This window comes from Carya illinoinensis, chromosome 13 (assembly GCF_018687715.1).
Source record: "Carya illinoinensis cultivar Pawnee chromosome 13, C.illinoinensisPawnee_v1, whole genome shotgun sequence".
Classification (NCBI taxonomy): domain Eukaryota; kingdom Viridiplantae; phylum Streptophyta; class Magnoliopsida; order Fagales; family Juglandaceae; genus Carya; species Carya illinoinensis.
In genome coordinates this window covers 33529821-33542552 of record NC_056764.1, presented here as the reverse complement: position 1 = coordinate 33542552, position 12732 = coordinate 33529821, and the positions used below count along the sequence as shown (strand labels likewise).

At 38.4% G+C, this 12732-nt stretch overlaps 1 protein-coding gene across 2 annotated transcripts in view; it reads right to left on the bottom strand.

Annotated features, from left to right (window-relative positions):
* LOC122291998 (callose synthase 9) overlaps positions 1-12732 on the bottom strand; it is an 88453-nt gene that overhangs the window by 39663 nt on the left and 36058 nt on the right. For both annotated transcript variants that reach the window (XM_043100125.1, XM_043100126.1), the window contains 6 exons: positions 2700-2802; positions 2413-2536; positions 2098-2287; positions 1913-1965; positions 1710-1770; positions 1546-1627 (listed from right to left, as the gene is read on the bottom strand). In XM_043100125.1, coding sequence (XP_042956059.1) covers positions 1546-1627; positions 1710-1770; positions 1913-1965; positions 2098-2287; positions 2413-2536; positions 2700-2802 — 613 coding nt within the window. The remainder of the gene's footprint in view (positions 1-1545; positions 1628-1709; positions 1771-1912; positions 1966-2097; positions 2288-2412; positions 2537-2699; positions 2803-12732) is intronic.

Sequence of the window (12732 nt, the reverse complement as noted above, 5' to 3'; positions counted from 1 at the left end):
TATTCTTATTAATATTACCGTTTACCTATAAAAAAAAAAAAATATATATATATATATATATATATGGTGAACCACAGGGAGGATGGTATTCAAATGAGGTAAGTGGTCCAGATGGGGTGGGACCATGGAAACATATAAGAAGAGGATGGGATACATATGCAAGAAAGATCCCTTTTGAGGTGGGTGATGGGTCCAAAATCAAATTCGGCATGATGTATGGTGTGCCAAGGAAGCTTATCCATTTCTATGGCATAACAAGAAAGAAGCCTTAATTGCAGACCTCTTAATCCTATGGCGTAGCAAAAACTCCCCAATGGAACGTTACATTCTTCAGAACTGCACAAGATTAAGAAGTTGACACTTTTTCAGAATTCTAAGATCTAGTGTACTCTACCCGTATCATGTGAGGGAGCTGAAGAATAGATCTCTTGGAGCCCTTCTAAGAAAGGGAAGTTCATAGTCTGCTCCTACTATTAAGCCATGCCCATTCATAATACAAATCCATTCCCATGAAAGAGTATTTGGAAGACCATAGCACCCCTTAAGGCAATTTTTCTAGTATGGATGGCTTCCTTGGGGAAGATCCTCATAATAGACAACCTACAAAAAGATTGGTGTTGTATGTGCAAAAAGAGCGGAGAGTCCGTAGATTATCTATTAATTCAATGTGAGATTGCTAAGACCTCACGGCAAGACTTCTTTGCTCAGATGGGATTAGCTTGGGTGGATGCCGAAAAGGGTAATCAACCTCCCAGCTTCTAGGCCGAGCATCCAGGGCAACCCTCAAATTGCAAAAGTGTGGAAGACGGTCCCAATTTGTCTATGGTAGTGTATTTGGAGGGAGAGGAATGCAAGAAGCTTTGAAGATTGAGAGCGGTCAATTGATGAGCTTAGAAGTTTATTTTTCAATCCTTTACTCAATTGGTCGACTGTAATTGATTTTAGTGGCATGTCTTTTCATGAGTTCCTAGTATCGCTAAACTAGCATGCATAGGCGACACTCAAGCATATGTCCCATATACTCGGGCCTTTGTCTGTTTTATGCTCAATGGAATTTTCTTTACCAATCAAAAAAATAAAGTGACACATCACACAACTCACCGGATAGAGTTAAAAGAAATTGGAAACAATTTCAGAACTATATTCTCTCTTCCTTTTTTTGCAATTGGACAAAAAATATTGATGCGTACCAGGCTTATCCAGTGTTTTGCTAAAGTTTTATTACTCATCTGAAATGATAGACCATGCACTATATACAAACGAATATTATTTAGTCATTCAAACAACGGAAAGTGAGAAAGGAGCAGGTGGATAGAAAGAATACAGAAGCCATATATTACTAACAGAAGTCCCTGATGAAAAGGGGCAAAAGGACTTGAACAATTCGATGAGAAGTCAGAAAATATTCTTCTTCCATTCCACATACGAACACAACCACAAACAAGTAATAAAAGTCTACTTTCCATGAGTTCATAATATATACGTCTCTATATAAAGCTCACAAGCAAAATCTATATATCTTAAAATTCATCAGGAGGGGCTTACTTTTAGATACTAAATCATGCCAAGAATAGACAATAGGACTCATGGTTACTATATCCCTGGTTGGTTCCACCAATGGCCGGATCTGCAACAGCCAACAATATAAACACTCAAGACAATCAAAAAATCAACTTTTTACGCAATAAATCATGTTGGATGTTGCTAACCTGGAGAAAGTAGGCAAACACAAATTTTCCACTCAAAACAACAAGCCAAAAGAACATATACCTGCAACGTTATCAGAATACTTGATGAATTTCTCACCTTAGTCCAACAATAGACTAGAATTTCTCTTGATTCTTTGGTGCGTTCTAACTTAAAATGTGATATTAGATTTTGTTTTTCAACGGACAATGAAATTAAAGATTACTTGACAAAATCAGTGGTCCTCTCATACATGCCACGTCCAACATAATACCGTTCCTTTGATAAACAACGATCACAACATACGAACAAACAAAACCAATAAATCATCAAAACAACACAAGGAAATTAAATAAATTACAGAAATCACAAAATCCAGGTTTCAAGAGAAAATAAAATGATGACTAGAACCTGGCGCATCCACTTCACAAAGCGTATTAAAGGCCAGCGATCACATTGATTTGTTATATTGTGGCACAAAGGTATTCGCATAAGGAAACTAATGAAAAAATGGACACCACCATATATGCCAATTACAATCAGATAAAGTCTGAATATAACTGAATCTGAGTTTTGTTTACTCTCTTCCCCGAGAGCTTTCCTGTATGAACAGACAAAGAATCAGAAATGTTCCCAATGATTAAACAGCAAAGAGACGAATTGACAAACTAAACCACAAACCAGGATGTAGTTTAGGAAGAAACATTCAACAATGACAGAACTTACACATAAAGGAAACATATGAAGACTGAAGCAATACTAAACCAAAGAAAGCGGAGAAAGATTCTAGAAATGGCCATGCGCTGTGTTGTAGAGTATGCCCCATACATCATGATAATATCCAAAACACCTAAATTAGCCAATAACAACTTCAGTGACCAAAAAAATCGTTATGGTGAAATAAATAGAAATAATATACACTAGTTTGGTACAACAGTTGGACACCACAATAACCAAGAGAACAAACTAAAAAAAAAAAAATCATAACATTTTAGGCAGCCAGAGAAAGTTACTCTCAAATAACTTCATTACTACAAATGTTGGACCGAGGCTAAGAACTTCCCGTAACGTCTTGGCATTAAGATGTCCATCATTGAATGCGATGATGGTGAGTCCCTGAAATATTATATCTAAATGAACACAAAAAATATGTCCAATAAAACAATGCCTGGGCTGTCTTTTAAATAACATTCAATTTTAACTATAACATTCATATACAGATGAAAGATGACAATAAATTTCAAAATATTGTAGGATATAATTTTTTTATGAGTAAACCAGAATGAGACAAGCATTAAGATATCAACACAAGTTAAAATATTGTAGGACATAAAAAAGTCAAGTTGAGGAATTCAATGCGGAAAACAAACATAACGGAGAGGAAGATAATTTTTTAACTACATGTAATAAGGCACCCAAGATATTTCATACGTGAAAGACAAAAAATTTTGATAATTAATAAGAGATTTTATTACCAAGAATAGGCACAGCCCAAGTACATAGGAAGTATACAAAGGAAATACCTACTACACTCTAGAAGCAGGAAAAAGACTAAAACAGATTCAGTACATTATCATCATCCCTTACAAAAATCCTAGCCCACAAACACAAAGTAGAAAAGAAAAAAATTCCAAAGTTCTCCGAGAGAACACTCTGTCTTCAAAACATCTCTCATTCCTTTCCAACCAAATACACCACATTAAACACAAAGGAATCATATTCCATCTGATAACTACACATTTCCTTCCCGCAAAACCTCTCCAACATGCAAGAAGATCTACAACTTCCTTTGTCATCAGCAAATATAAACCAGTCCAACTCAAAATCTCATACCATAAAGACTTTGCCACCTCACAATGAAGAAAGAGATGATTTACAGATTCACCATCCTTCTTGCACATGACACGCCAATCAGCAATGCTAATACAACGTTTTTTGGTTATCCGTGGTCAAAACTTTCCCTAAAGCAACTACCCAACTAAGTAGGAACCTGAGTAGGAACTTCACTCTCCAAATGGTTTTCCAAGGGAATGCACAACCAGAATGACAAGTCAACACCTTATAAAAAGAACTAACAAAAAACCTGGACTTTCAAGCATGGTCCAACCGTAAACCGTCCTCTCTTCCCTGCATCACTTTTGAATTACAAATTCTTCCCAAAAAATCAGAAACATCATTCACTTCCCAGTCATTTACCTCTCTGATAAAATCAACATTCCACAGAATATTATTATCCGTATGTTGGAAATAATCTGCCACAGTAGCATTTTGATCCCTTGCAATCCTAAAAAGAGAGGGAAAATCATATTTGAGAGCTGATTCCCCACACCAAATATCATGCCAAAGAAGAATCATCTTCCCTTCCCCCACCTTAAAGGTAATATGTTTCAAAAACTCCCCCCAACCTTTCCTAATGAACTTCCATAAACTCACCCCATACACCCCTCTAACTTCATTAGAACACCAATCCCCCCACCCACTCCCATATTTTACTGCAACAACATTCTTCCATAAAGCATCAAACTCTAAATGATATCTCCAAAGCCATTTCCCAACAAGTGCTTTGTTAAACATCCTCACATTTCTCACCCACAATCCTCCACAAGACATTGGTTGGCAAACCTTGTTCCAACTAACCAAATGAAACTTTTTCTCCTCTCCTATACCTCCCCATAAGAAATTGAGATAAATTTTCTCAATTCTTTTTGCAACCCATGCTGGCAAAGGGAAAAGTGAAAGAAAATACGTGGGAAGATTAGACAGCATACTCTTTATCAAAGTAATCCGTCCCCCTTTAGACAAGCAGAGCTTTTTCCATCCAGCCAACCTTCTCTCAATCTTCTCCATCACCTCTTCCCATATGGAAACAGATTTGTGAGAGGTACCCAACGGAAGACCAAGATACTTCAGCGGCAACGAAGAAATCTTACCAGTCCAAAATATTAGCCAAATCTGAAATATTGGCTACTGCACCCACTGGAACAATTTCAGACTTGTTAAAGATTAATCCTTAGACCCAAGACGGCTTCAAATCTGAAAGTTAATTTGTCTTTCGCGATATTCCATTCCTAGTGCTTCTCGCCAGGGATGATCCTCAATCTTTCTGTTATTGTTCTCCTGTTTCGATTTCCTTTTTCTTCTTTAATTTTACTAATAGTTAGTTGAAGATGGAGCGTAGTTTTTGGATTGAAGTGAAGAGGTTTGTGATTAGTAGGTGTAGAATTATAGGGAGATTTAATTTGATGATCTGTCAGCAATGTTAGGGGCTAAGATTGAGGAGATCTACAGCTAACAGATCATGTTTTCTTATCCCATGATTTTAGGAGATTTAATTTGATGATCTGTTAGCAATGTTAGGTGCTAAGATTCAGGAGATCTACAGCTAACAGATCATGCTTTCTTATCCCAAGATTTTAGGGGATTTGGTAGTCTGTTACCAAATCCGTAGATATGAGTTTCCATTTTTATAGCTTTCTGTTTTAGGTAGTTTTGATTCTTTCCTAAGTAAGTTGTAAATATCCCTAAAATAGATGAGTATTATCATCTATATATATAGAGGGGAATGTAATCATTTTTGATATATTGGAATATTGAGTTTTTCCTTCCAATTTCGATATGGTATCAGAGCATTCTCTGAACCCTAATTCCCTCATATGACCAAATACGGGAAACGTGATTCAACTACTACCGTTTCCCAAATCACCTCCAATCAAGAAGCAATGGCTTCCAGCAACAGTAGTGCAAATAGTAACCTCATGCCCATTACAGGACACAAACTGAATGGGAACAACTATCTTCAATGGTCCCATTCCGTAATGATGTTCATATGCGGAAAGGGCAAAGACGATTATCTCAATGGAGTTGCTGTCAAACCGAACAAGACGGATGAAAAGTTCAAAGTCTGGAATGCTGAAAATAATATGGTCATGTCATGGCTCATTAATTCCATGACAAATGACATTGGAGAAAATTTTCTTCTCTATGGAACAGCAAAGGAGATTTGGGACGCTGCCAAGGAAACATATTCTAACAATGAGAATACGTCAGAGTTGTTCGAGGTGGAGAGTGTTCTCCATGACTTCCGCCAAGGAGAGTTAACGGTGACTCAGTACTTCAACACACTCATTCGCTATTGGCAGCAGCTGGACTTGTTCGAGGAGCACAATTGGAGCTGTCCGGATGATGGAATCAGGTATAGACAGATTATTGAACAGAAAAGAATATACAAATTTCTGATTGGATTAAATAAGAATCTCGATGAAGTACGAGGAAGAATCTTAGGATCCAAACCACTACTAAATATCCGGGAAGCATTTTCAGAAGTTCGGAGAGAGGAAAGTCGAAAGAAGATCATGATGGGCTCTCAAGATTCTGTGACAAATCCTAAGAGCTCCGCCCTTACAGTTAGAGGAAATACATCCAACAACAATGATCACAGACCAAAGAAAGGGCGACCATGGTGTGATCATTGCCGACATCCTGGTCACACCAAGGACACGTGCTGGAAGATTCACGGCAAACCTGCAGATTGGAAGCCTTCCCGGTTTGCCTATGACAAAGAAGGACGGGGCAACCTCGTCTCCATGGATGAAAAACCATCACCCGAACCCACTCCCTTCAGCAAGGAACAGATGGAAGTCTTACAGAAATTGTTCAGCCAATCCTTGCCTGCACCTGCCCCCACTGTGGTTGGTACTGGTTCCTTGGCACAAAAAGGTAATTTTTTGAGTGCTCTAAATGTTAAAAAGGAGAAGCTAAGTCCATGGATTATAGACTCAGGAGCATCTAATCATATGACTGGAGATAAGAAGCTTTTTTCCACTTACAATCCATGCTATAAAAATTTAACTGTGAGAACAGCCGATGGTTCACTCTCAAAGGTGGCTGGTACAGGTTCTGTTAGAGTTTCTAAGAACATCACTCTTGATTCAGTTCTCCTTGTGCCAAAATTAAATTGCAATTTATTGTCCATTAGTAAACTCACTCGGGATCTCAATTGTGTTACTAAATTTGGCTCCAATCTGTGTGAATTTCAGGTCTTGGACTCGGGGAAGATGATTGGCAGTGCTAAGATGTGTTCGGGGCTCTATCTTCTAGAGGTTAATGATCCTCCTCAAGGAACAACTTACCAATCTGCTTGTTCAGTGTCCAGTAGTCCTATTTCTTTGTTTGTAAGTCAGTCTACTAATGATAGTGCAATTATGTTGTGGCACTATAGGTTAGGTCATCCAAATTTCTTGTATCTTGAGAAGTTGTTTCCTTCATTATTCCATAATAAAAATCCAAATGAGTTTCAATGTGAGGTTTGCCAATTTTCTAAACATATTCGTAATTCTTATCCTAACCGATCCTACAAAGCATCTCAACCTTTTTCCATGATTCAAAGTGATGTATGGGGTCCTTCTAGGATCAAAAATGTTACTGGTTCTCGCTGGTTCATTTCATTTATTGATGATCACACTAGACTCACATGGGTATTCCTCATGAAAGAAAGATCAGAGACAAACCAGATTTTCAAAACCTTCAACACCATGATCCAAACACAATTCCAAGCAAAAATCCAAATTCTGAAAACTGACAATGCCAAAGAGTATTTCAACTCCATTCTTAATGATTATCTCTTGAGTCATGGTATAGTTCACCAAAGTTCCTGTGTCAACACTCCCCAGCAAAATGGTATTGCCGAAAGAAAAAACCGGCATCTTCTTGATGTTGCTCGCTCCTTAATGTTCTCTACCCATGTACCAAAATTTTTCTGGGGTGAAGCCATCCTCACTGCTGCATATCTCATAAATAGGATGCCGTCTCGTATTCTGAACTTCCAGACTCCCTGTCAAATTCTTCTTGAGTTCTTTCCCAATACTCGTCTCATCTCCACCATCCCATTCAAAGTTTTCGGGTGCTCAACTTTTGTCCATGTCCATCAACAACAACTTGATCCTAGAGCTCTTAAATGTATTTTCCTTGGGTATTCTCCAACTCAAAAAGGATATAAGTGCTACTCACCGGTCACTAAACAGTTCTATCACTCCATGGATGTCACATTCTTTGAGCAACAACCTTATTTCCCCAAATCTGATATTCAGGGGGAGACTAATTTTATCCAGGAATACCAGCTTTGGGATATTGAAGAATCACCTCATTTCTCTCCTAATTCTGACCAAACATGCCCATCACTAAATCATGAATCCATTCCTCCTCAAAATCTCTTCCTTGAATCTCCTTACTTCCTAGAATCTCCTCCTCAAGATCAAACCAATAATCCACCCCAAAATCTGGACACTATTCAATCAACAAAGAATGATGAGTTGATTACCTACTCAAGGAGGAGAAAGAACCAAAAGGAGATGGAACAAGAAGCATCTCTTGAGCAACCCCAAGAGTCTGACCCAAGTCCTAGATCAAGTGAAGATCCATCAGGTAACTATAATCCCGAAACTAATGATGATAGTGACTTTCCTATTGCTGTGAGAAAAGGTGTAAGATCATGCACAAAACACCCTATATACACATTTGTGTCATATGAAGGACTGTCACCGAAATTCAAAGCATTTGTTGCCAACCTTGACAACATCCAGGTTCCTAATAATATACAAGAAGCTCTCAGCTCACCTGAGTGGAAATCAGCAGTGTATGAAGAAATTCATGCACTTGAAAAAAATGGAACTTGGGAAATTTCAAAATTACCAGCTGGAAAACGCCCAGTAGGCTGCAAATGGATCTTCACAGTCAAATATAATGAAGATGGGAGTGTTAATCGATTCAAGGCACGGCTGGTTGCAAAGGGATTCACCCAATCATATGGAATCGACTATGAGGAGACATTTGCCCCTGTAGCCAAGTTAAACACAGTTCGGGTTCTACTATCTTTGGCTGCAAACCTTGATTGGCCTCTCCACCAACTAGATGTCAAGAATGCCTTCCTAAATGGGGACCTAGCTGAAGAAGTTTACATGGAAATTCCTCCAGGATTTGAGACACAAACTACACGCAACAAAGTTTGTAAACTTAGGAGATCTCTATATGAGCTCAAGCAATCTCCAAGAGCCTGGTTTGAAAGATTCACAAAGGTAGTTAAGAAATATGGCTACTCTCAATGTCAGACTGACCATACTCTATTTGTTAAACACTCTCCTGCAGGAAAGCTTGCTGTCCTCATTGTATATGTGGACGACATAATTCTAACAGGAGATTATGAAGAGGAAATCAGCACCATCAAAAGTTTTCTAGCTGCAGAATTTGAGATCAAGGACCTTGGGAATCTCAAATACTTCCTAGGCATGGAGATTGCAAGGTCAAGAAAGGGAATCTCTGTCTCACAAAGAAAATATGTCCTAGATCTCTTAAAAGAGACTGGAATGCTCGGGTGTAAGCCAGCAGATACTCCTATGGATCCAACAACCAAACTAGGCACTAAGGAAAATTGTGCACCCGTGGATAAAGGGAGATACCAAAGATTAGTGGGTAAACTAATATACCAATCTCACACACGACCAGATATTGGTTTTTCTGTCAGCATGGTAAGTCAATTCATGAATAATCCAAATGAAGAACACATGGAGGCTGTGTATAGAATCTTGAGATACCTGAAACTAACACCAGGTAAAGGATTATTTTTTGAGAAGAACCAAAGAAAAGATATTGAAGTGTTCAGCGATGCAGATTGGGCAGGATCAGTACAAGACCGAAGATCAACTTCAGGGTTCTGCACATATGTGTGGGGTAATTTGGTCACATGGAGAAGTAAGAAGCAATCAGTGGTGTCAAGGAGCAGTGCAGAAGCTGAATTCCGGGCAATGGCACACGGCATTTGTGAGGGAATTTGGTTAAGAAGGGTGCTAAAGGAATTAAAGATTTCAGATGAAGAACCTATGAAAATGTTCTGTGATAATCAGTCAGCAATTAGCATTGCCAAAAATCCAGTACATCATGATAGAACAAAACATGTGGAAATTGATCGACATTTCATAAAGGAGAAGATAGAGGAAGGAATAATCAAGATGTTGAACGTGCCTACATGCCTTCAAACAGCTGACATTCTTACCAAGGCTCTACCAAGAAAGGTGTTTGATGATCTGAGTTCCAAGCTGGGGTTAATAAATATTTACCACCCAGCTTGAGGGGGAGTGTAGAATTATAGGGAGATTTAATTTGATGATCTGTCAGCAATGTTAGGGGCTAAGATTGAGGAGATCTACAGCTAACAGATCATGTTTTCTTATCCCATGATTTTAGGAGATTTAATTTGATGATTTGTCAGCAATGTTAGGGGCTAAGATTGAGGAGATCTACAGCTAACAGATCATGTTTTCTTATCCCATGATTTTAGGAGATTTAATTTGATGATCTGTCAGCAATGTTAGGTGCTAAGATTCAGGAGATCTACAGCTAACAGATCATGCTTTCTTATCCCAAGATTTTAGGGGATTTGGTAGTCTGTTACCAAATCTGTAGATATGAGTTTCCATTTTTATAGCTTTCTGTTTTAGGTAGTTTTGATTCTTTCCTAAGTAAGTTGTAAATATCCCTAAAATAGATGAGTATTATCATCTATATATATATATAGAGGGGAATGTAATCATTTTTAATATATTGGAATATTGAGTTTTTCCTTCCAATTTCGATAGTAGGAAAGGAGGAAACTTTTTTTGTATCACTGAAAGGAGCAGGAAGTTGTCTAAGTTCCTTCTTCTCAATGGAGGAATGGTTGTGGATGGCAAAGGTTATCAAAGGAAACTAGGGTTTTCTTTACTTAAGATGCGGCAGTCTCCTAATAGGATATGTTTTCTAATAGTTATCTTGTATTTAAATTAAACTTGTACATATTTAGATAGGATAAAATCAAATTAGTTTAGATAGAGATAAAGATGTAGTTTGTTGAGAATCAAATTTGAATTCTCAATCTTATCTTTCTAATTATTTCTATATAATGAGAAGGAAGCACCTCAAAGGGATTATTCAGCCAAATCTGACATGGTATCTAGAGCAGGTTCCTAATTACTGTACCTTCTGTGATTTTTTTTTTCCTGGGATTGTATTCTTGGTCTGGGTATTCTCGGCACTTCTGTGCCTTCGTGCTTATCATAGACAGCCAGGGTTCTCTTAGTCTGTCGGCATTTTCTGTGCTGAGTTATACTGTTTTCAGCAACTAGGTTGCCTTGTTTTGGCACTCGGCTGTTTAGTGACTTTCGATCTCTCGGTCCAGACCACCAGGGAATTTTTTGACAATCTCTGTCTCAGTTTCTGGCTCTAGAAACTCTGTTTGGTGGTGATTTCCCAGGTCTGGCCATTTTTTACTCTCGGAATTTGGCAGGTTTGTTCTCATGGCATCTGAAAAATCTGATTCCTTGTGCATTCGTTTCAATGGTAAAAATTATTCTGCATGGGCATTTCATTTTCAACTTCTTGTCAAGGGTAAAGAACTTTGGGGTCATGTTGATGGCAATATTCCAGCCCCAGAAAGTGCTACGGAGAAGTCTAAGTGGGAAAGTAAGGATGCCAACATCATGTCTTGGATCCTAGGCTCTATGGAGCCTCACATAATTCTCAATCTTCAACCCTATAGAACCTCCAAGGCTATGTGGGAGTATTTGAAGAGAATCTATACTCAAAATAATTCTGCTAGAAGGTTTCAGCTAGAATTTGAGATGGCTAATTTTTCTCTCAAGGTGCCTTATCTATAGAGGAATTCTATTCTGGTTTTTCAAATCTGTGGGCTGAATACACTGACATTGTGTATTCCTCTGTCACCATCGCCGGTCTCCCTCATGTGCAAAGAGTGCATGAAACCAGTAGGAGGGATCAGTTTCTTATGAAACTACGTCCAGATTTTGAATTTGTTCGTTCTCAATTAATGAATAGAGATCCAGTTCCTTCTCTCGATGATTGTTTGGGTGATTTACTTCGGGAGGAGCAACGGTTATTTACTCGGAGTACAATGGAACAGCAACTGGCTCCTCCAGCTCAAGTGGCATTTACAGCACAAGGGAAATCAAAGGGCCGAGAGTATAGCACTACACAATGCTATAGTTGCAAGGGTTTTGGTCACATTGCCACCCATTGTCCGAAAAAATTTTGTAATTATTGCAAAAAATCTGGACATATTATCAAGGATTGCCCAATCCGACCACCTCGAAAGCAAGAGCGTGCCTATTCCACCTTGGTTGATTCATCAGGTGCATCCTCTTCTACAGCTCCTGCTGCCACCACTAATGTTTCAGTGCCTGCTGCTTCCAGTTCTACTACTCTTACTCCTGATATGGTACAACAAATGATTATTTCTGCCTTTTCCGCTTTAAGCCTCTCAGGTAAAACAAAGTCATCCCCTAATTCATGGCTTACAGATTCTGGTGTCTCAAATCATATGACTAATAATTCCACTTCCTTACATAATCGTCGGTCCTATAATGGTCCTCTCAAAATACACACGGCAAGTGGTAGTTCACTACCAATTTCTGCCGTGGGTGATGTGTCTACTATCATTCGAAATGTTTTGGCTTCTCATAACCCTTTCCTCTAGTTTACTTTCAGTTGGACAGCTTGTTGAAAATAATTGTAATGTCTCTTTTTCATCTTCTGGTTGTGTTGTACAGGATCGAGTGTCCGGAAGGATGATCGCGAGGGGTCCTAAGGAGGGTCGGCTATTTCCAATAAATCCTAGTACAGCTTTTTTTGAGTCTAGTTCTTTTCTTTCTTGTAATGCTGTCAAAACAAGTAATAAAGATTGGCATCGTCGTTTAGGCCATCCCAATCCTAATGTACTCCAAACTCTGTTTAAATCTGGTGCTATGGGCAATAAAAATTCAGTTTCAATGGAAATGAGTTCTTTTGATTGTACCTCTTGCAAACTTGCCAAAAGTAAAGTGTTACCGTTTCCACAATCTGGTTCTCATACCTCTCGGGTGTTTGATATAATTCATAGCGATGTTTGGGGTATATCTCCAGTTATATCACATGCTCACTACAAGTATTTTGTTACTTGTATTGACGATTGCAGTAGATTCACTCGGATCTATTTTCTTCGTAATAAAAATGAATTTTTTTCTG